We start from the raw sequence: 24014 nt of genomic DNA on the forward strand, positions 1-24014 counted from the left end.
TATAGTTATCATCCTCGGCATGAATGGGTCTTTATTCTGTAAAGATGCATTTAAATCATCAAAAGTGACAGTAAAGACATCTATAATGTTACACAAGATCTCTATTTCAAGTTCTTCTGAACCTTCTATCCATCGAAGAATCCTAAAAATGTATTAGGTTTTCCACAAAAATATTAGTCAGAACAACATTAATGATAAAAGTTTCTTAAACACCAAATCATCATATAAGAATGATTTCTGAAGGATCATCTGGAGTAATAATGCTGAAAATCCAGCTTTGCAAAACAGGAATAAATTACTTTTTTAAAATATATTAAAATAGAAAACAGTTATTTTAAATTGTAATTATATTTGCTGTTTTTACAGTATTTTTGACCAAATAAATGCTGCCTTCTTTCAAAAACATTAATGTTTACATGTAGATTTTGAAGGTCAAACGGGCATCAGCCCGAGGGTCATAAAAAGCATGAAGAATGCTCTCAAACCCACATATACCTGGAAAGATCCACACGTGCATGTTGCCCGTTGTGTAACGACTGTAATTATCATTCCTGCTGTCGCTGGAGGTGGGAGGGACTGAAGGAGGGCTTGGGGGGCTCACTGAGGATAAAACGGGCTGCCATTCGTCTCCTCCACACAGCCAACTTTACCTTCTGAACTGCATACAGAGAGAGAACCCTACACTTCTGCAGCCATGACTGTCGTATTGAAGATGCTGTGCGTTCTGCTCTGTGCAGTGTTCGCCTCTGCTGAAGTCATGCCCATGCCTGACTTCGACCTGGAAAAGGTAAATTCAAATATACAGTCGTTTTTCACTGTAAAATACTATCTCAGAGGTGTTAATGAGATTTGAGCGAGTTAGCAGGTTATGTTGGCCTAAAATAGTTGTATTCTCTACAGATGGGAGGAAAGTGGTATCTCATTGGCTTTGCTACAAATGCAGAATGGTTTGTCAGTCACAAGGCTGACATGAAAATGGGAACTGCTATGCTGGTGGCTACCGCGGAAGGAGACCTTGACATCAGTTACTCTAATCTAAAGTAAGCTCAAGTTAGCTTTATTGTATGTTCAAGGAGAAGAGTTTTGATAAATGTTCTCGTAATAATAACTTTTATTCCTTCATTTGTTTCTTAGGAGTGATGGTTCCTGCTGGAAGATGACGCACCTTGCCAAGAAAACTGAGACTCCAGGACGTTTTGTCTTCCACAGCCAGCGTACGTCTTTCTGTTTTTGCTTTCATCTAATGGTTGGATTGCTTTTTATCATCTTACTTTGTTTCCTTACCCGAAATGTGTTCGATTTTATCAGGTTGGGAAAATGAAAATGACATGCGCGTGGTTGACGCCAAATTTGACGAGTACGCGTTCGTTCACACTATAAAGACCAAGGGAGGCGTGTCTTATGTTCTCAACAAACTTTACAGTAAGAGCTCGCTTTGTACACAATATAGATTAAATGTTTTCACAAATAGATGCTGAACGAACTCTGAATGTGTCATTATCACAGGTCGTACCAAAGAAATTACTGATGACTTGAAGGAAAAGTTCAGGCAGTTCTCTCTGGACACCGGCATCCTTGAGGAAAACATTGCCATGCTGCCACCAAACGGTACATTTTAAAGATTTTAATCGACAATCAAGTCCCTGATAATGTAAATTTAAGTTATAATACATTTAAAAATTAATCCTTTTACTGTTAACTTCTGTTTTACAGGAGAATGCTCAGATGAATCATCAACCAAATAAGGACAAAGACAACTTCAGCTGGCCTGATCATTTCACCTGAAAAACAGATCTGAATTTGCTGGCCTTCATCTGCTTGGTTTTGGTCTTTTTCACTTTGTGCCTTAAACACCATTAAGTTGAATCAATTTGCAACTCCAGAGCTTATCCAAAGGACGTCTCAAGCAGGGGGACAGAATGGCAAAAGTATTACCTTGTCCAAATAATGCATTTTACTAAGTTTAACTGGTGTGTCTTTATTGACGTGCAAGGTTTTTTGTTTTTTTGGTGTTGATGTTGGAAAAAACATGTCTTATCACTAATGCCGCACCTACAAACTTTTTTTTTTTTTTTTTTTTTTATGAACAGTGCTCTCATTTTTTTCTTTGGTGGTTTTGTTTACTGCTGTTGAATTAAATTGGTTTACAAATTACAAATGTTGGGGTGATTCATTCAAATTCTCCATTTTACAATAAAAAAAAAAAAAAAAAAAAAAACATTTTGGACACAAAATACTGTTTATTACTTCTGTATTTACAAATATTTCTTATACACATAACATAACATCTTTTAGAATCTCTTATTCCAAATTATACATTTTCAGTATCTGTGTAAAAAATAAAATTTACCCTAAACGTCTTAATAATAATAATAATAATAATTTGAGGGTGAGTTTTACAACAAACAGACCAGAAGCCAAACGGCAACATTCAAGAAATACACAAACATACTAGCGTCTAAATTAAAACAAATTTAGATTACCAGCCATTCGGCTGCACTGATCAAATCTCATCATCTCTTATGAGCTGAGAACTATTTGCAATATAATTCTTTCTTGTGAATATTATCAAGAAAACCTGTTCTACATTACATTCTAGTCATTTTCTTTATTAAATATCAGCTGGAATTTGTCAATTTGCCAATGTTGGCGATGCGTTTTGGTTAGAAGAACCTTTTGCATTGATGAAAACTGAGTTTCCCCAAACCCTACCTGGGCTGAACAGCCATTTTCTCTCAAATTAAAACATTTTTTTAGCAGCCAGTGCATAAGATGAGTATTTCCAATTCATTTTAATTAGACATTCTGCTTATCTGAAGCTAAGAAACCAGTCAATAAAGCATTAGCACTTCCGTACTTGTAAACGCATGTGCACAAACACGCCACAATCATCAATGCTATTCAAACATGGTTTGCGTAACATGCGATACAGGAGTCATAATTCAAATTTATAAGCAGACGCTCCAACATAAAACTTAACGTCCACCCTTGATAATTTAATATGCAAGTTAATCTATTTTCGCATTAAATCTAAAGCTGGTCAGAACAACGGTTAGTTTTTCTGATTTAAACTCTCAAGAAAGGTTGATTAAACTTTGGATTAATGCGTCTTCAAAACATTACAGCAGTGTAAAAGGTGGATTTTTCCTCTTTCTCTGAAATAGCCTCTAGTTGGCTTTCCAACGGTCAGCTTTTGGCCCTGAAGACCACAGCTACATCAGAACAGACCTTTTCCTGATGGCTCTCTGATTGGTGTCGCTATGGCAGCCGTTGCAAAGGTCACATGGCAGGCATTAGGTCTTTATGATGCCGCATGATGTGCTGATTCTTCTCCGATGGTCTTCGGAAGCCTTTTGAGCAGAAGTCACAGCGGTGAGGATAGTCTTTGGTGTGAATGGAGATCACGTGCCTTTTGAAGCCAGACGCATCACCTGTGCTGTAGTCGCAATACTGGCACTGGTATACCCGGCGCTCCCGATGGCCCTTGGACAAACCGGCGCCGCCCAAAATTTTCTTACCCCCATGAGCACTGAGTGCAAACGTCTTCTTAAGACCCTTTTTGTCAGGAAAAGCCTGCTGCTCCTTGGTGTGCACTGACAAAATATGTCGACTGAGAACAAATGGATCTGCGATTTTGAAATTGCAATGCCTACACTGGTGTAACTTCTTAGCCTTATGGGCGGCCGAGTGCTTCTTGAGCTCGGACGGCCGATGGAAGCCTTTTCCACAGACTTCACATTTATGTGGATAGTCTTTGGTGTGAACTGAAATGATGTGGCGCTTCAGGTCACTGGAATTGGAGCTTTTATGGTCACAGTGAGTGCAATGGTGCGTTTTGGCTTCCTCGTGCGTCAGTCCGTGTTGTAACAGCTCATCGTGTTCGGCGAACGTCTGGAAACAGCGGTCACACTTGTAGGGCATCTCTTTGCTATGCTTAGTCTTCACGTGCGTCTTTAAGTTAGATGAGTCGGCCGATTTGTAGTCGCAGTAAAGGCAGGAGTACGGCTTTTCGCCGGTGTGGGTCCTCATGTGTTTCTTCAGCTCCGAAGGATGCCGGAAGCCTTTCCCACATTCTACGCAAATATGAGGGAAATTCTTGCTGTGAACGGCGAGCAGGTGTCGGTTGAGAAGTCCTTGTTCTGCTGTTTCATATTCGCAGAACTTGCACTTGTGCATTTTGGTGGTGGGTGGTGAGATCTGAAGCTTGGAGTCTCGGTGGTGGTGCTGCAGACGGTGGGAGAACAGCGTCGCCTGCTGGTGGAACTCCTTTCCGCACACTTCACACTCAAATGGTGCTTTACTGCTGAGGGTGTGGATCTCCATGTGGTTGTGGAGATTGACTTTTTTGTTAGTGGTGAAATCACAGTCCGTGCACTGGTATTTCTTTCGGTTTACAACATCCTGATGGTGATTCTTGGTGTGGCGCTTGAGGAAACCACGTGACTTGAACTTCTTCCCACACAGCATACAAGGGTACACCGTAAGAGGCTGGCCGTATGGTCCAATAATGATTGCTGAAGTTGAAAAAGAAACCAAAATGAATATAATATACACTAGTGTTCAAAAGTTTGGGGTCGTTAAGATTTTTTATTGCTTTGGAAAGAAGTCTCCTTTACTCACCAAGGCTGTACTTATTTGATAAAAAAATACAGCAAAAACAGTGATATTCTGAAATATAATTACTATTTAAAATAACTGTTTTCTAATTGAATATATTTTAAAATGTAATTTATTCCTGTGATGCAAAGCTGAATTTTCAGCATCATTACTCCAGTTTTCAGTGAAACATGATCCTTCAGAAATCATTCTAATATGCTGATTTGGTGCGCAAGAAACCATTGAAAACAGTTCTGCTTAACATTTTTGTGGAAACCAAGAAAAAGTTAGAAAGAACAGCATGTATTTGAAATAAAAAGTGTTTTGCAACATTATAAATATCTTTACTGTAACTTTTGATTAATTTAATGTGTCCTTGCTGAATAAAAGCATTAATTTCTTTTAAAACTGTCTTTTGAATTATAACTTAATATAACGTGTGCGTGTGTGCGTGTTATATTATATATATATATATATATATATATATATATATATATATATATATATATATATATATATATATATATATATATATATATATTATACACACACACACACACACACACACATATATACACACAAAATACAAAAATATTAAGCAGAACAGCTGTTTCTTAACATTAATAAAATTAAAACATTTGCTGAGCAGCAAATCAGTATTTTCTGCTTTTTCACATGATTTCTGAAGGATCATGTGACACTAAAGACTGAAGTAATGATGCTGAAAATTCAGCTTTGCCATCACAGGAATAGTACCTCAGAGTACCTCAGGGATGACGTGTTTTTGTAGGCAAAACCCGGAAGCGAGTTAGCATTTTAGGACTTCCGGTTCCATCGCCCTAAAGTCTATGGGTTTTTTGAATGAGTTTTTGCTAAATTGCCTGTGGTTAACGAAGCCTCTAAATATTTTCACGTTTTGATCTATGACATAAAGCACACCAGTTATAACCCGCTTCTGATTTTTTAAACCTTTATTGTGTCTTAAAAACGGCGGTTGCTAACAAGTTGCTAAAAGGGACTACTTCCTTTGGCGGGGACTTTAGACGTCACCATGACAAACAGGACATTTGGACAGCATTTCTCATAAAAAAGTGGATAAGTATTCATACATAGCGAGCATGTTTTTAAATAAAGTTGTTTTGAGTTTGAGGAAGCTTAAACTTCCTTTTAGGCTTCAAAATGTATAAATGTTGTGTTAACTTGTAAAGATTATCTTGATAGACAAAACGTGTAAGTGTCATAACCCTTTGTTAAACAGAGCTTATTTTTTGCGATTTTCCAAAAGTCTATGGGAAAAATGCATAGGCTTTCGATCGAGGGAACCTGTGCGCCGCTAACTTCTGGGTTACTCTATTAACTACATTTTAAAATATTCAATTAGAAAACAGTTTTTTTTTTAAATGTATTTTTTTATTGTAATAATATTTTACAATAGTACTCTTTTTACTGAACTAATAAATTCCGTCATGGTTAGACTTCTTTTAAAAACATAAAAAAAAATTTTTTTACTGACCCCAAACTTTTGAATGGAAATGTACATAATTGTAACGAACCAAAAGATATAATTAAATTCAACAAAAAATGAAAATGAAGCAGTAGAGATGTACCTGTCTGAACGTGACGAAGTTCAGAACGTCTTTTGCTCTTGTTCTTGCTTCGTTGACGACTGAGTCTTTCGATCATGTCAGACTCATCCACGTGCAGCAGAGCACTAGCTGCTCCATTCCGGTTCTCACAGCTTTCACTCTCCTCCCCACCTGACACACATTACATAATTTCTAAGGTTAGAACAAAAACACTTTTAGTGCCCTCCACAAATATTGGCACCCTTAGTAAATATGGGCAAAGGTGCCTGTGAAAATAAATCTGCATTGTTTATCCTTTTGATCTTTCATTAAAAAAAATTCACAAAATTCGAACCTTTCATTGAAGTAAAACAATCGAAAGTGGGGGGAAACTCACATTATAAAAGTTTTTCTCCACAACATGTTGGCCACAATTATTGGCACCCCTAGAAATTCTTATGACTAAAATATCTCTGAAGTATATTCCATTGATATTTATATTTATTAGCACACCAGGGTGATCATGAACATGAAATTGTCCAGCCATGACTTCCTGTTCCACAGGAGTACAAATGTGTTAAACATTAAGGCCAAATTCCCTTGATCATTCATCACAATGAGAAACACCAAAGAATATAGTTCTAATGTGCAGCAAAAGATGAGAGCTTCACAAAATAGAAAATTGCTATAAGAAACGCATTGAAAATCCCCATTTCCACCATCAGGGCAATAATTAAGAAGTTCCAATCAACTAAAGATGTTACAAATCTGCCTGGAAGAGGACATGTGTCTAAATCGTCCTAATGCGTAGTAAGGAGGAGAGTTTAAGTGGCCAAAGACTCTCCAAGGATCACAGCTGGAGAATTGCAGAGATTAGTTGAGTCTTGAGTCTTAGAAAGCCTAAAAAATTATCAAACAGCACCTACATCCCTCCAAGTTGTTTGGGAGGGTTTCAAGAAAAATCCTCTGCTCTCATCCAGAAACAATCTCCAGCATATTCAGTTGTCAGACAAGACTGGAACTTCAAATGCGACCAGCTTTTTGGCCGCAAACCCACCAGATGGGTTTGGTGCACACATGGATAAAAATTACCCCATGCCCACGGTTAAATATACTGCTGGATCTTTAATGTTGTGGGCCTATTTTTCTGCTGGAGGTCCTGGACATCTTGTTCAGGTACATGGTATCATGGATTCTATCAAATACCAACAGATAAAAATCAAAGCCTGACCGCTTCTGCTAGAAATCCAATAATGGGCAGTGGTTGGATCTTCCATCAGGACAATGATCCAAAACAAACATCAAAACCAACACAAAAATGTGTCACTGAGCACAAAATGATGCTTCTGCCATGGCCGTCCTAGTTCCCTGACCTGAACCCTATGGAAAATGAGTGGAGTGAACTGAAGAGAAGAAGCACTAACATGGAGCTGGGAATCTGAAGGATCTGTAGAGATTCTGCATGAAGGAATGGTCTCTAATCTCTTGCCAGGTTTTCTCCAAACTCAGGCACTATAGAAGAAGACTCAGAGCTGTTATCTTGGGAAAAGGACGTTGTAATAATTGTGCCAATAATTGTGGCCAATGTGAACTAGAGAAAAACATTTATTTTATAACGAGCTTTCCCCCCCCCATTTTCAATTGTTTTACCTAAATTAAAAGTTAGAATTTTGTGAATTTTTTCAATGAAAGATCAAAAGCATAAACAATGCAGATTTACTTTCACAGCCACCTTTAGTCATATTTACCAAAGGTGCCAATATTAGTGCAGGGCACTGTATATATCCCCAATACATTTGTACTGCAGATTAAAGACAAATATGTGAATACTAAAAGGCTCAATTGTGATTATCGGTTAACTCACTAATTAATTCACAAAAATAACTGCATATGTCCATCTCATAGTAAGAAAATTTCCTTATTAGGAAATATATATATAAGTTAGGGTACATAAATGCATATTTTTCTTTTTAATTAATTGTACAGAACTAAATTATTAGCCATACAATATTGGTTGTGGAAAACGCTGCACAATGCAACTTTTGAATATGACCAAAAAAATGTGTATGAGTTTCACTAACTGTAAGCAGCTGCCCAGGCCACAGGCATGAAGTCTTTCTCGAGTGATGCGCTGTCAAGTGTCCGCTGAGCATTTCCAGGGTCCTCACCACCCACCACCACTTCCATGTAGACCTCATCTGTGATTTTAGCCACATCTGTTGGGGGAAGAACACATAGTATCGGCAGAGGCTCTTGGACGAAATGTCTTCATTACAAACTGACAGTAACAGGACTCACTGATGTCATCCTGGTTTTGATTGGCTTCATCCATTGACATGTAAACCATCTTCTCTCTTATAGGCATTCCAGAGGAATCCACCAGCTCCATGGTATCATCTACATCAAGCTCAGTGTCTCCTATGTCAACAGTGCCTCCTGTAAATTTTCCATAAATGTGTAAACACCAAATATATAATACAATAAAAAGAAGTGTTTGTAATGATGTTTAATGCCACACAGCAGATTGATTTACCCAAGTCATCCTCCCCTGGGTGAGCCTTGATAATGTATACTTTGATGACCTCTTGACCCTCATCATCCTTGTCCACATCCTCTGAGTCTTCTAAAGTGCCTTCAATGGTGACTTTAGCATCCTCATCAGAAACCACCTTTCCAGCCTCATCCACTGAAATAAAACCAATACAAGCCATTGGTGACAAACAAGCAACACGCATATTGTATTGTCAAATGGCGAAAAGAATAAGTAATAAGCCGTGTTACATTTACCACATGTTGACACAAAGTGGAAGTTTTAAACTCCAGCAACAGCAGAATGATTAAAGGATTAGTTCACTTTAAAATGAAAATTACCCCAAGCTTTACTCATCCTTAAGCCATCATAGATATATAAGACTTTCTCCTTGCTGATAAACACAATCAGAGTTATATTAATAAATATCCTGATGCATCCAAGCTTTATAATGGCAGTGAACGGGTCCAATGAGTATGAAGTGTAAAAAAGTTTTTCAGTAAGTTGAATAAGGAAGGCGAAGGACGTAGCATAAGCATTTTGAACTGCGAGAGTCGTTACACTTCGTAAGTTGAATACAGAAGGCAGTCTGGCGGAAGCTAAATATTTTACTTTAGAACTTGTTAAATATGGATTTTTTTTTTTTTTTTTTTTTTTACACAAAGCATCGCTTCACTTCAGAAAGTCTTTATCAACCCCCCAGAACTGGAGTACGTGGGGTACATTTATGATGGATGGATGCACTTTCTTGAGCTTCAAACTCGTTGGTCCCTTTCACTGCCATTATAAAGCTTCGATGCGTCAGGATATTTATTAATATAACTCTGATTGTGTTCATCAGAAAGAAGAAAGTCAAATACACCTAGGATGGCTTGAGGGTGAGTAAAGCTTGGGGTAATTTTCATTTTAAAGTGAACTAATCCTTTAAAGACACTGGTGTTTAATAAATTATTAACTTTACTACTACTACAATGCTGCTGATAATTATTTTCATGTTATGACCAACAACTGTTAAAATTGATATTAGAATTCTATACTACTTTATCTAAATTAATTACCACTAAAAACCTTAAAAACTAAAATCAATCATTATAAATGATTCAAGTGAATTTAGGCATCACAATATTATAATATTCAGCATAAAAAAAATGTTAAAATTCATTTTAAGATTACATTTACCAGTGTTATTAAATTATTGGTGCTTTTTAAAGATTAACTTTAAGTGAGAGTTAAATTAGAGTTAAATGTAATATAATCTAAATGTAAAAATAAAGCAAATGTGCATTAAACATCCAATATCAACCAATAACTTTATCTCTAAATTAAAAAAAAAAAAAAAAAAAAAAAAAACAATAAAATAATAAATAATGGCCAATAATTGATATGGGACCAATATATTCTGCATCCCAAATAATAAAAATAATAATTATAATAAATAAATAAATAAGTAATGGCCGATAACTGATATGGTACTAATATATTGTGAATCCCAAATAAAAATAATAATAAGCCGTGTTCCACCGCAGGAACTTTCCCCAGGAACTAGGGACTTTGGGATGGTACTCGGTGTGTTTCGACCACAGGGACCAGGGTCTAAATGAAGTTACAAGTAAAAATTTCTTGCTCAGAAAGTCCCTGCTCGTGAGGTAGTAGTTTTTTAAAGTTTAAGAATTTGGGAGTTCAGGTGGCACTTGGGCACTGAACATGAACATTGGTTGACTCCACGCAGCATTTTATTTCAACCACCATTTTTAAAAGTCTGTTGCGGTGTGTGCAGTAAGAGTTGTTTGCTATTCAAATCAACAATGGAGTTTAAAAAAATTCGACTAATGGACCGACGACGAGGTTCAGGCTATATTTAGCTTATATGCAGAGGACGAAATCCAGCGGGAACTGGAAAGTCGCGCGCAGTCATACGTCACCATACGTATACTTTAGACCGCGATGGAAACGCAGACAGCAACAAGTCTGGGGGAAAAAAAGTTCCTGGGACAAATTTTTCCAGGTAATTTCAGCGCAAACACGGCTAAAAATGTGCAGTAACAATAGCAAAATTTCAACAAAAAAGATCCATTGCCTATTGTCAACAGTGTAGCGATGTTTGAAGCCCAGCTCACATAAAAGTCACTTTGAAACCAGGCAGTTTTTTTGTTGGTCAACACGGCAAATTCACACGATCAACTTGAACCCATTGCAAAAAATTTTGCCATCACACAAAATTCCCGATCTCTTAAATTTCCCACTGAAATAGCTAAAAAATTTGCCGAACAACGGTAAATATGACTGAACCTTAACTGTAGGCTGTTTACTGTTGCCAGCATTTTGAACAATGAGTAATTAATATTCACAGATTCTTTTCAACAAATGTTCTATTCTCAATGGCTGAAGCCACTCACAAGAGATCATGAGGTAGTCTCCACAGGTGTCAGGATCCTCCTGTACCTGAGCGTCAGTCACCACATCAACCCGCAGCCCTTCATCCTCCAGAGCCACATCATCAGGTGACATCACACAGGTCTCCACCGCAATGGTGCTCAGCTCTTCGTCATCATCTGAGCATGGCACATACTCCGCCACCACATCCTCGATGGCTTCCTGGATGACCAGCTCCTCATGGGCGAGGCCGTGCACGGCAATCTTCTCACCCTCCACGTCAGAGACGAGAACCGACTCCTGCAGTTCTACCACCACCTCATCTTCTCCATCACCCTCTTCGTGTAGAAGAACCCACACATTTGTATATAAATATCTTAATACTCATAAAACAACAATCGGAGAGACTTTATCATAGTCATTGTTTGTTTTACCTGTCCCATGGAATATGATCTTAGGCTCATGGGAATGGAGAGAGAGAGCCGTCACATCTTCATCCATTGTCTCCACTGGTCATCTGCATAATATAAGACCTACAGGAACAAAACGCAAAAGAAAATTAAACATCAGAACATAAGACGAAAAAGTCTGATTTTCACAGCATAAAATCAGCATTAAATTATATGTCAGAATTATCTTGCAATAGGATTAAATAATAATAATAATAATAATAATAAGCCATTTATCAGTTATAGGCAATAACATGAAAATAATTATCACATGTCTTTCTTGATATATTGCATAAAATAATAAATACATTTTTTAAAGATGCAAATCATTAAATCATATTCAAATAAAAACAGTTAAAAAACACTCACTAGACTAAACTTGCCATTATGTAAATCATCAAATTATTAATTAATTTTAAGTGCCTGATCTTGACCAGTGCATATTTTAAAAGTGTAACTTTATGTAGAATTACTTTAAACACAAGCATATTTATTTTTATTGCACAATAGGAATGACCTTATTATACTTTTAGTACAGCAACTGTAAGCCAAATAGGCTCCCATGAATCCCATAATCTGATACTGTAATTTAGTGTTGACCCTTCTATTCCCATCTGTTTACAAGTAAAATGGGGCGTTCCCTCCCGGAGCCTTGAGCTGACCGTGCCCCGCCCACTGATAGAAACCAGACACACCCCTTTTTAACTGCATCGCCATTTTGAATACATTGAAATAATTAATCAAATCTTGTAAATATATACTTAAATGCCATCATAGTAACACTCAACACGATCTACAATACAATTACTGTTTGCGTAATCATCTGCAAATGAAATTAACGTGTAATTGCTTATGAATCAGTCATGCAGGTCTTGAGAGTCTCGTCTTTGCGGCCTACTTTAGGCCTCTGAAGGCCGCGGCTCGGTGCTAACAAAGGCCTACGCGCCATTACAACGGCGTTAATCCCTCAAACAGATAAATACACAATTCACTCCAAAATACCATTTTAGATGCGAATTTAAAAAATAGAAACTTTCAGATTGTGTTAAACACGGCGGCCTACCTGTTGTATTTTTTTTGTTTAGTTTCCAAGGCCGTACGGGTTTCTTTCTCCCACCCCCAGTCTCGGGCAGAACGCAGACGGGGCTCTTGTGTGAGTAGGGCGGGCCGCCGCAGAGCGCGGAGGGGAGGGGCCGAGTCTGATGCGCTCCGAGGCGCTGCAGCCTCCAGCTCCTCCGGCGCTTACGCCGCCTTCAGAGGCGCACGTCACTGCCTCGGAGCCGCAGGAAAATGCGGAAGGAGTCTCAGACAAGTGGCCGCAGTCCGACTCTTTTGGCAGGCCCATATACTGTACTTTTTTTTGTGCTTCGGCGAATTTAAAACTAGGCGATTATGACTAAAACCAAACGAATGATTTTGTTTTTGTTTAGCGCTTTGAAAGTCGGCTGTGAATGAGTATTTTGACGGGGTTTAATTTGTGGTGGCGTGAAAGTCGTATGATGCGGAATGAGCGAGCTCGGGATATTAGCCAGTTATGGATTTATGCTTATAAAAATGGTTTAAACGACCATAAGGCTTATTATTAAGCAAAATGTTTTGGTTGGAATTATTTGCTGAATAGCACATTCATACAGTTTACTGCATGGACGGTTATTGACCCGGTGGTTTTACGTTTTTATACTTTTCTTTTTAGGAACACGCTAGAACATACATCAAATACATTTGTTCTAACATTAGTTACAAGCCAACATACTTCTGTAAAGAATAACTATTTACAGACCAAGAACCAAGCAAACATATATAACAAATATATACAAAAATAATAAAGAAAATAAAGTATATTAGAAATAACGATAATGACAAAATATAATATTCAAACATCAAAAATATCGTATTACTAATTGAATACCTCGAACATTTATTTTAAAATTACTCATTAGATTTAGTTAAATGTGGCTGGCTAAAGATGATCATATCAGTCTAATTTTTTCCTAACACCAGCACTTAAGTCATTAATATGATATTTAATGCTGCCAAACTGTTGCTCATTCAAAAGCCTCAAAAACCTTACCACATGCTTCTAGATCACCTTAATAATGCTTTTAATATACAGCAATATTTGTTCAGGATATTTAAATTAAATACAGAACGTGAAAACCAACACAACACTGCACACTATCAATGCCTTTAGACACTATTAATAAACCTGCAAACCATACTAAAAGATTTTTATTGCATGTTTACCACAATTTTTAAATGAGTACGTTTTCTATAAAGCTTTGCTGTAAAAAAATAACATCAACTTTACAAATATTGTTCTTGAGAATGAGGTTTAAATAAGAAAGTCTTGTTGTGGTTGAAATGAAGCACAATTTTCAGAAAAAAAAAAAAAAAAAAAAAAAAAAAAAAAAAAAAAAAAAAAGAGTACACAAATGGTTTGATCCAAAAGGTCTTTATTTGTCATCACTGAAAGATTTTGACAATTTCTTTGTCAAGCCAAGGAATAATGTTTTCATTGCAATTCTCATATAAATGACACCAATCCTTCCACAGAGGATGGTGAACATTTTAAAATACAGGGCCAGTGCGTTCCACTCAAAAAGAGCCTTTCCCTTCACTTTGCGCTGACCTGTGCACAAGAGTGTGAAAATGGTTTAATAATTATGTCCGGCAGAGAGAGTGCGAGCCACTGAAAGAATAGGGTCACTCCTCAATCGTCGTCAACTGTGGGTGTGATGGTTACCCCTCTCCTGATCTGCCCCCATCCGATCAAACTACAGGAAGAGAAAGAAATCAATGACTGTCAATAACTGCATTAATGAAATGTGGAAAACATATAAACTTCAAAGTCTTCGGAAGTCACAGCCAACATGAAACTGACCCTACTCGTTTACTTCAAAACACGTTCCTGGTCTCATTGTGCACGATTCATTGATGCACAGTATTCAACAAAACAACAGGTCTTGAATTAAATTTTGCTCACCGCCAATGTTTCTCCACTCTGCGACTCAAGGCGATCTTCTCCCCCACCTCTGTGCACACAGGGTTAGTGAGCACAATCTTGGCCAAATCAGCTTTCACTGCACTAACACGACCTCCTGTCGACAGCGAGCCGATGTTTACCATCAGCACCTCGTTCTTCGACAGCTTCTGAACCTGTAAGCCAAAATCGACGAGGGTACAATAAAATCAGAATATTTATAAAATAAATAAAGTGATATATACATTGCATACTATACACACACTACCATTCAAAAGTTTGGGGTCATTAAGATGTTTTTTTTTCTTAAAGGGATAGTTCACCCAAAAATTACAATTCTGTCATTTACTCACCCTTATGTCATTCCAAAGCCATAAGACTTTTGTTCATCTTTGGAACACAAATGAAGATATTTTTGATGAAATCTGAAATATTTCTGCCCCTCCATTGACAGCTACGCAAATACCACTTTGACACTTTGAAAAGTTGATTAAAAAAAAAAAATTGTAAAAGTAAACCATATGAATCGAGCAGTTTAGTCCAAATTTTCTGAAGAGACATGATCACTTTATATGATGAACAGATTTAATTTTTATTTACATACATTGATCAATTCACCCATCAGTTGTGGTAAACGAAAGCTCAAGTCTGTTTGGTTGACATGCGAGAACCAATGAGGTTCATTCACGTGTGTTATGCAGCACGTTTAAGCTGTTGATAAGCTGTTTATGTTCGCTGATCAATGTTTATATGTTAATAAAAGCCTAAATTCAATCTGTTCATTTGGACTGAACAGCTTGATTCATATGGATTAGTCTTACGATCTCTTTATGAACTTTTTGAAGCAACAAAGTGGTAGTTGCGTAGCTGTCAATGGAGGGACAGAATTCTTTCAGACTTCATTAAAATATCTTGATTTGTGTTTCGAAGAGGAACAAAAGTCTTACAGGTTTGAAACGACATGAGGGTGAGTAAACAATGACAATTTTTCATTTTTGGGTGAATTAACCATTTAAAGAAATTAATACTTTTATTCAGCAAAGATGACAGGATACGATTGATCAAAAGTGACAGTAAAGACATTTATAAAGTTACAAAAGATTTTCTATTCATCAAAAAATCCTGAAAAAAATGTGTAACACTGTGTCCTAACCAGACACAATGATAAGATTCCAGCAACAAGCAATTTGTCCACACCAGATGTGACAAAATCAATCAGATATCACAGCCAATCAGAGGAGTGTGTAGGCAGGCTCTCTGCAAGCGCATTGCACTTGCAACAAAATAATAAGTACATAATCAAATTAATAAATGTTGAACCATTTTAACATTAAAAATACATGCTGAGTGACTGAAACAATTTGACAAAGAATAGACTTTGAAAAGTTACTTTAAATTTTAATAATATTTGATAATATTACTGTTTTTACTGTATGTTTGATCAAATAAATGCAGCCTTGCTGCTTTAAAACTCATACATATATTTTATGTCATTCAAAATTCAGGACCTTGTGGAACAATAAATGGAGATAACATTTTGTTTCGCTCATTTTTACTACAAATGCTTTACCTTGGCTGCTTTCTTGTCACCCTCAGTGCGCACACCAAGCAGCCTTCTTAAAAGGAAGTAGGAGATCTCAAGCTCTGTGAAGATCTCAGGAAGAGCCCCCACAGCACCGAGGACCTGGCCCACCATACGATCTGCTCTGCACAGTGTAGGGTCGATCTTGGTGCCAACACCTGCAACAGAGAATGTGCATAGCAAATATTAAATCATGCACTTTAGTTCGACAAAAGAAATAACAAACATTACATTATTTTAGTAATGTTGAAGTCTGCATACCAATAAGGCCACCAGGAGCAGCATACTGGAGATCATTGTGTTCGGCAAACAATGAGACAATTTTGGAGAAGATAGGTTTGCACATTAGTTTCCCTTCATGGTCCTTAGAAACAATACCTGGTCTGACCTCAATCTCCTGTCCAACCTTGAACCAAAATAAACAGAAGAGAACAGCATGAAAAGAGGAACAGGAATAGCAACAGTAAAGCAGACAATGAAAGAGCTTCACAGGGTATAGACAGGGTTTTTAAAAAAAATCAAATATAATGCTTTTTTAGACATGCACAAATAAAATTAATACCATATAACAGGGTAGGACAATGTATATGGTAACTCTAAATAGTATAATGATTGTAAAACCATGATTTAAAGTGCCCATATTATGCTATTTTAAAAGTTCCTGATTTTGTTTTGGAGGTCTCCTACAATATGTTTACATGCATTCAAGGTCAAAAAACACTTTAATTTTCTCATAATATACATTGCACATCACCTCATTTCTCAAAGAGTCTGAAAACGGTTTGTTTGAAGTTTCGGTCTCTCTAAATTCCTCCTTTCCCACGAGCCTACTCTGCTCTGATTGGTCAGACGGCCCAGTCTGTTGTGACTGGTCTACCGCTTACAGCTTGTGTCGGAAACTAAAGGACTATTACCAAATCTGAATTTCAGCTCCGGAGGCTTCCTCAGCACTTGATGCACAGTGATACGAACAGTAACAATGAAACTGGAATTGCTGACTACTCGTTCCTGCAGTTCAGAATCAAGTCTTTCTTTTAGGAGACAATAACTATTTGTTGTACACTATGCACTTTTTAAAACTATGCAGACCTTTTACATTTACAAACAGCTATATTACACACGGCATGAAAGTTAATATTGGAAAAAGCAAAATAGGGGCACTTTAAACAATTTTACGGTTCAAATACAGGTTGACAAAAACAAAAGAATTTATAAAATGATAAACCTCACATTTCAACCTTTATACCATTTTTAAGGGATGAGTCAAAATTACATGCACGTCAAGAACTTACAATTTTTTTTTGTTCAAACAAATATTTACATCTGTTAAGATGTTTAAAGTGAGAGGATTTTTCTTTTTTTGCTGAGTTTATAACTGTAAAACTCTCTGTCTCTCTATATATATTTAATAGTTTAGATCTTTAGGATGAACATTAGCTGCTTGTTCATCCACCGGCTAACATGTATAACACCATGTATACAGAGCACATTTTCGCACTGGTCTGAGCAAAAACAGAAGACAGGCTGAATGGAAATGCAAATGCATTATCTACCAGTAGGTGGCGCTTATGGAACAGCAGAAATATAGCGGTTACCCTGGTAACTCCTGTATACAAATCTGCACTGTGCTTATAAACATTTTATTAGACTTTATTGGGAATCATATGCAGGGAAGATGAAAAGATGAAAATGAAGAACCTTCAATGAAGAAATGAAGCGTTGTGTCTTTACTTTAAAATGTGCAGTGCTCACATTCAATTAAATCATATCCTTCTAAAACGTAATAATCACATGATGCCAAGTTTCGATTCCTGTTTTTACATTCCCAAATTTTAAGACTTACACCATTTAAGGTGTTAAAGACTTTTTATGGCCTCAAATTTGATAAAATTGAATTTAAGACTTTAAGGGGCCGCGGTGACTCTGGCTTCAGGCATTGTGTATTGGGGAAAAATAGCTTTGTTTAAATTGGATCAAACAGGTCTAAAATTACCTTCAGGACTCCTTTGAGGATACTTCCTCCAGCTACACCACCTTTCAGATCATCTACTTCACAGCCAGGCTTATTGACATCAAATGACCTGATTACTGTGGGAAAAACACAATCACTCATCTAAACTTTCAAACTGAGCACAAGGAGTCCTCTTTACTAGCATTTAAATTAAAACAGTCTCTTACCAATAAGGCGAGGCTCAGAGGTAAAGTCACGGACAGGCACAGGGATCTTATTTACAATGTACTCGCAGACAACCTCAATGTTGTACTTGAGCTGGGCTGAGATTGGGATGATTGGGGCTCCCTCCGCTACTGTTCCTGTAGGAAAATAAATGAATGAAAGTAAAAACATCCTATTATAAAGCCACAGTTTACCTATCAGTCTGTACAAACTCATCCAGGGCATCTAGAGGACACATAAGCTATGAATATAGAGTAAAATAGAAAGGGTCTATGTTAAATGTATTGTTCACACAATATTACCATTCTGTCATCATCTACTCACCCTCATGTCATAGATTTGAAAGAGTTTAAAGTGCGTTTGTTTTGTTTTTTTTGAGTTTTTTGGAGCCTGACAGACTCTAAATCACTTTCATTATATGGAGGGGGGAAAAAATTAAAATTAAAAAAAAAAAAAAAAAAAAAAAAAAATCAGGGCTGTCGACGTTAACACATGAGATCAATTCAAAATCCTCAATGCAATAAAATAATTTAACGTCATATTCTGTCATTGCTTCTTAAGAGCGCAAGCATCAAGCTGCGTGAAATACAGACTGAACATTAAAACATCCCATCGCTGTATGGCCAGATGATACACAAACTACATTTCTCTGCTTTATAAAGCAAACCAGCATCTCGCTAGTAAAGTTTTGATGGATGAAGATCGCAATCAAGGTAAAGACGATTGCGGTGACGTACAGGAGTTGTACAGTAAATGTGTGAGTCCGTTATATTGATGCAGAAACAAACCGTGAATGTGCGCTCTCATTGCACTGATCGTACATTGTATTTATGCAGACAAATTTCAGTACATTCATCTTTCCACACACATCCAGGATAATGTTCTAATTTGTTATGAATATATTGCTCTGTGGATCCGTATACTGTAGTATGCATATGCAGTCAGGTCAAGACAATTGGTTTAGGTTTTTTTTGGGCATCTCCTGTTCGGTATCACAACTTGACATGTCTAATATGTAAACAAGCTCTTTGCTGTTGCACTGTACATATACTATACATTATGAATTTTGAAAAGTTTCTGTATTTTTTTTTTTTTTTTTTAATAGGCTTTAGTGTGCAAAAAAATTCTGAATTATATGGACTCCTTATATCATTTGGTTATTTGATGTCCTTTTGGAGTCTCTTAAGTGTCCTTTTTTTGGAAAGACACCTAAATTTACCTTGGAAAAAAAAAAAAAAAAATAAAAAATACAGTTTTGTGAGAATCACCCTTCAATCGTATGGTTTACTTTGCTGGATATAGCAAATGATGACAAAACTATTATGTCAAACAAGATAAATGGTACATGCTTAATTTCAAGATAGGTGTGTGATTAAAACTTTTAATCTATTGATAGCCTTAAGAAAAAAAAAATGTTCCACAGACAAAATAAGGTCATACATGTTTCAATCAATATGAAGGTGACTAAATGAAGAAAGAACTATCCCTTTCCAGTTTCAACCTTAGGAAAAAGTAAACACTGTATTTGTCAGGTTCAAGGAATCGAATCTTTGAAAATATATCTAGAATTAAAATCAAGTAAACAAGATATCCACAAGCAGAACTATATTACGGCTCTGTTTTCTTAGTTATATCTGAGAAATAATCATTACTTTTATATAGTGTTATGTTTATAGAAGTCTACATATCTTTCAATAGTTTGGGGTCAGGAAGATTTTTTTTTTTACACATTTATTCCATCAAGGAAGCATTAAACTGTAATGCAGTAAATTAATTTATAATGTTACAGAAGATTTTCACTTCAAATGAAAGCTGTTCTATTGAACTTTCTATTCATCAAAAAATCCTGAAAAAATACCAAGATTTCCACAATAAAATACTCAGCAGCACAATAGATCAGCATATTAGAATGATTTCTGAAGCATCATGTGACAATAATGATGCTGAAAATTCAGCTTTGCGATCACGTGAATAAAATACATTTTAAAAATATATTCAAACAGAAAACAGTTACTTTAAATTATAATAACATTTTACAATATTACGGTTTTACTCTATTTTTGATCAAATTAAAACGGTCTATTTGAGCATAAGAGACCTCATTAAAAAACATTTTAAAAATGTTACTGACACCAAACTTTTCAATGGTAATGTAAGTGTACAATCACTTCTTCAGTTTTAAACCTCTCCAAGTTTCAAAACTGCAATGATAATTTTATGGTTTCCTGTTTGGCTACCAGCAAATTATGACATGTCAGAAGAGCATTAAGCTAAAACTCTTACCCTGCACAAAAGCCAGGATCTGTTCATACTGCTCTTTGGCCTGACTCTCTTTCACCAAGTCGATTTTATTCTGCAGAATCAGTATGTGCTTGAGCTTCATGATCTCAATGGCTGCCAAATGCTCTGACGTCTGTGGCTGAGGGCATGATTCATTGCCAGCTGAAAGAGTAAACAAGGTCTTTAGCCACTCATGCAACACGATAAAGGTTGTGATCATTACTTGCAAGACAAAGGTAAATACTCACCGATTAGGAGTAGCGCAGCATCCATTACGGCAGCACCGTTTAACATGGTGGCCATCAAGATGTCGTGACCCGGGCAATCCACAAATGAGACATGTCTAAAAAGAAATAAATAAATAATATAAACTGAATATAAAGACTGAATTCAAATCAAACACATTGATTAGACTGAAAAAACTAACCAAACAGTTAATACAGATGGTGAAGATATAATATACAGAATAATATTACATGTTTTGCTTTTTGGAAATGCACATTTTACAATAGCTTGAGTTGACTGTAGCAGTAGCTTGAGCTCGGATGCAGATGTAAATTTATTTTCATTAACAAAAACATGAACATTTGTAAAAATTCTGCATTTTAAGCTATCTTGCGCCCTTGTGTTCTCATACTACATCATCAGCAGCAGTCACACAGACAGTGAGTTCTTGCTTGTCTTGTGGCGCTTGAATGGTTTAAAAGCATTTACGTGAATAAGAGCATGATCATATAATGTAACGCTATCCAAATTCTGATGGAAAAAAACAGATGCTGTGTTAATTGCATTAAATATTTTTAATGCGTTAAACTGAAAAAATTAATCGCATACGTTAAACCAATTTTGACACCACTAATATAAACAATATTTTGCAATATTACTGTTTTTACTGTACTTTTGATCAAATAAATGCAGTGCAGCCTTGGTAAGCATAGGAGACTTCTTTCAAAAACATTTAAAAATTGTAATGTTTCTTATTACAGGTATTAAATATATATATACATATATATTAGACAACATACCGAACTAATTTGAAGTTGCCTTTGGTGCCAGGAATGTCTGTGGGGAACTCATCAGGTGTGCTGCTGCCACATGACCTGTAACACTCTGGCCGTGGACAACTTGGATCATCCAATTTATACACCTAGATAAGGGATTCAATGCAAAAGATATAAACTTCAAGTGAACAAACATGACCAAAAATATCAAACCCTCAGAAATAAATACTTTTCTTCAAGAAATGACTTGTAACAGCCTCTCTTAGAGGGGAAAAAAAATTCCCTAAAAAAAGGGAAGCTGTAATTTGTTGTTGCAAGCTTAAATTGAATCAAATAATTGCTATTTATAGCTTTTGATTCAGAGTGTAGCTTGCAATAATTAGAGATTTCATCAAACAACATTGTTACCTTTGCATTAGCATAACCCAACTTGATTGTAATGTTTCTCTCCAGCTCATTTTTGAATCTGACAGTGTGAACTCCAGAGATCGCTTTCACCACTGTTGATTTTCCATGGGCTACATGACCAATAGTTCCTAAAGACAAACAAAAAGGTATCATTAAAGTCGCCATGAAACAGAAGTTTTTTTACTTCCCTATTGTGAATAAAGTAAGCAGGACTTTTTTGGCCATTGGGAATTGATTGGATCATTGGATTGTTATGGTTTGCCATTGCTGTGATGTCACGTGAGTAACAGGTTGTCCCGCCCTCATGCCAGTAAACATGTCATCATAGACATGTCGACGCAAGAGGGAGAGGAAGTTATTTTAATTAAAGAATATGAGAGCACATGAATTAAAAAAAAAAAATATTGATGTGCATGGATAAATCAGTTATAATAAATACTGCATTTGGATTTGGAACAAATGTGACATTGTATGCAAAACAGCATCTTGCAGAAAACAGTTCAAAGAAATCTCACCTATGTTTATTGTGGCTTGTCTGCTGATGATCTCTTGGGACAGAGGAGTCAGTTTGGTTACATCCTATAAAGCAAAACTGATCCGTTAATGTTAATCATTAATTAAAGGGAGTATGGCAAGCTGTTTTAGGTGTAACCTTGTACGTGAAAAAACAACATAAAAAAATGTCAGTAGTGACAAGTGCATCAACACATTCAAATCAATCTGTTCATGGGCGACAACCACCAGAAGTAAATACTTAACATTTCTGCAAAACTTGTAACAGCCTCTCTTAGAGAAAAAAATAGTTTTTACCCATAAAAAGGGAAGCTGCAATTTGCTGTAGCAAGCTTTAATTGAATCAAATAATTGCTATTGCTAGCTTTTGATTCAGAGTGTAGCTTGCAATAATTATTTTAGAGCTTTATTGTATTATTTGAAAGTAATTAATAACTAAGTCACAGTATCAAAAATAACCACAAGGTTAATTTCAAGGAATACATGTTAATAAAGCTTGCCATAAGGGAAGATCTAATGTCGAGTACATTACATCGGATATCATAGGTGAATAATTTGCTTAGAAGAAGTATGTAAGATTAGCACATGACCAAAGTAGAACATGACTGGAACTATATTAAACAGAATGACATTTGGGTAACGACAAACGGCTGTGGTTTCACGACATTTTATATAAGTTCGACATGGGGTCCTTCTCCATCCCAGAATGAATCATGTGGTATTTTCACCGGCACAGCTAACAAGCACGCCTGCCTTAATCAGAGAACACAAAAGCACTTAACTCGAACTCGCGATGAGGCCAGTACACAAAGAACATTTTATATTACATAAATTAACAAAATATGAATACTTACTAATGTACTGAGGTCTTGTTTAGAAAGATGAGGCTGACCCAACGTTGTACCAGACTCGTCGCCCGCCATCTTGAAAGAAAAGGAATGAGAGTGTGACCAAGCAAACGCCTGACCGTTTTTACAAATACATGTGTACCATTAAATCATAACTCGTTTAATTATGTTGTAGTGTTAAATGTATACATATAGATAATGTTCTGCTTTCCCTATTACACGGCAGAACACCAAACAATGAGGTAAATAATTATAAACGCATTTATCTAACGGCGTCCTGTAGGCATGGGATGATGCAATCAGTTTCTAGTAAAGGCCAGTAAATCCAAAGGAGAAAACAGACCAGAAATGGCATCCTAGATTATAATTAGCACAAACAAACCTAAAATACCAATATATCCAACAACATAATTTATCTAATTTGGAATTAACATGTACAAACTTGAACACGCGTTGGATTGACAGGAATGAAACCTGGGTCCGTCTTAGGGTTATGACGTCAACCGTTTTGTAGTTTTACATTACTATTCATGTACAGTAGTGGCCAAAAGAGATGTACGGCCTGACATCCCTTGACATCTTCACCCTTTATTTAAATATTATTAAAATTTGTTAAAGATTTCGGAAGTATATTGTGTAATTGTGCTTGGAGTCAATTGTTTTATTTGTGATAATGTAATGAAACATGCCAAATTCTGTGGACATATTTTTTG

At 36.3% G+C, this 24014-nt stretch overlaps 3 protein-coding genes across 4 annotated transcripts; 1 reads left to right on the top strand and 2 right to left on the bottom strand.

Annotated features, from left to right (window-relative positions):
- Nucleotides 1–590: 590 nt before the first annotated feature.
- Nucleotides 591–2158, top strand: LOC127505814 (lipocalin-like). The gene is made up of 6 exons (XM_051881655.1): nt 591–787; nt 901–1040; nt 1135–1214; nt 1309–1422; nt 1507–1608; nt 1714–2158. The coding sequence occupies exons 1-6, from the start codon at nt 695–697 to the stop codon at nt 1743–1745; spliced, it is 561 nt and encodes a 186-aa protein (XP_051737615.1). The 5' UTR covers nt 591–694; the 3' UTR covers nt 1746–2158.
- Nucleotides 2159–2220: 62 nt separating this feature from the next.
- On the bottom strand, nt 2221–13029 carry zfx (zinc finger protein X-linked). Of its 2 annotated transcripts, none has more exons than XM_051881650.1 (8): nt 12577–13029; nt 11499–11597; nt 11088–11405; nt 8695–8847; nt 8460–8597; nt 8243–8377; nt 6204–6353; nt 2221–4514 (listed from the first exon to the last, which is right to left on the bottom strand). In XM_051881650.1, exons 2-8 carry the CDS (start codon nt 11563–11565, stop codon nt 3280–3282), a joined length of 2196 nt encoding a protein of 731 aa, XP_051737610.1. In that variant the 5' UTR covers nt 11566–11597; nt 12577–13029; the 3' UTR covers nt 2221–3279. The 2 variants fall into 2 exon arrangements, with proteins under 2 accessions (XP_051737610.1, XP_051737611.1); XM_051881651.1 differs by having other exon boundaries at nt 11088–11402; nt 12577–13028.
- A 920-nt stretch (nt 13030–13949) lies between these two features.
- eif2s3 (eukaryotic translation initiation factor 2, subunit 3 gamma) lies at nt 13950–23517 on the bottom strand. Its single transcript, XM_051881653.1, has 12 exons — nt 23308–23517; nt 22456–22519; nt 21941–22068; nt 21557–21678; nt 20780–20874; nt 20535–20693; nt 18254–18388; nt 18069–18163; nt 16337–16481; nt 16064–16233; nt 14497–14669; nt 13950–14287 (listed from the first exon to the last, which is right to left on the bottom strand). The coding sequence occupies exons 1-12, from the start codon at nt 23374–23376 to the stop codon at nt 14224–14226; spliced, it is 1419 nt and encodes a 472-aa protein (XP_051737613.1). The 5' UTR covers nt 23377–23517; the 3' UTR covers nt 13950–14223.
- Nucleotides 23518–24014: the final 497 nt, after the last annotated feature.

This window comes from Ctenopharyngodon idella, chromosome 23 (genome assembly GCF_019924925.1).
Source record: "Ctenopharyngodon idella isolate HZGC_01 chromosome 23, HZGC01, whole genome shotgun sequence".
Classification (NCBI taxonomy): domain Eukaryota; kingdom Metazoa; phylum Chordata; class Actinopteri; order Cypriniformes; family Xenocyprididae; genus Ctenopharyngodon; species Ctenopharyngodon idella.

What these genes read in the sequence shown, in the direction of transcription:
- LOC127505814 (XM_051881655.1), top strand. Translation starts at nt 695, where the DNA reads ATGACTGTCGTATTGAAGATGCTGTGCGTTCTGCTCTGTGCAGTGTTC. An exon ending in CTGACTTCGACCTGGAAAAG is followed by an intron (nt 788 to 900) that starts GTAAATTCAAAT and finishes TATTCTCTACAG; the next exon opens with ATGGGAGGAAAGTGGTATCT. An exon ending in TGCCATGCTGCCACCAAACG is followed by an intron (nt 1,609 to 1,713) that starts GTACATTTTAAA and finishes TCTGTTTTACAG; the next exon opens with GAGAATGCTCAGATGAATCA.
- zfx (XM_051881650.1), bottom strand. Translation starts at nt 11,565, where the DNA reads ATGGATGAAGATGTGACGGCTCTCTCTCTCCATTCCCATGAGCCTAAG. An exon ending in AGACTACCTCATGATCTCTT is followed by an intron (nt 8,848 to 11,087) that starts GTGAGTGGCTTC and finishes GTTTTATTTCAG; the next exon opens with TGGATGAGGCTGGAAAGGTG. An exon ending in ACTTCGTCACGTTCAGACAG is followed by an intron (nt 4,515 to 6,203) that starts GTACATCTCTAC and finishes TTTCAACTTCAG; the next exon opens with CAATCATTATTGGACCATAC.
- eif2s3 (XM_051881653.1), bottom strand. Translation starts at nt 23,376, where the DNA reads ATGGCGGGCGACGAGTCTGGTACAACGTTGGGTCAGCCTCATCTTTCT. An exon ending in GGCAACTTCAAATTAGTTCG is followed by an intron (nt 20,875 to 21,556) that starts GTATGTTGTCTA and finishes ATTTCTTTTTAG; the next exon opens with ACATGTCTCATTTGTGGATT. An exon ending in TGCTGCGCTACTCCTAATCG is followed by an intron (nt 20,694 to 20,779) that starts GTGAGTATTTAC and finishes TTACTCTTTCAG; the next exon opens with CTGGCAATGAATCATGCCCT.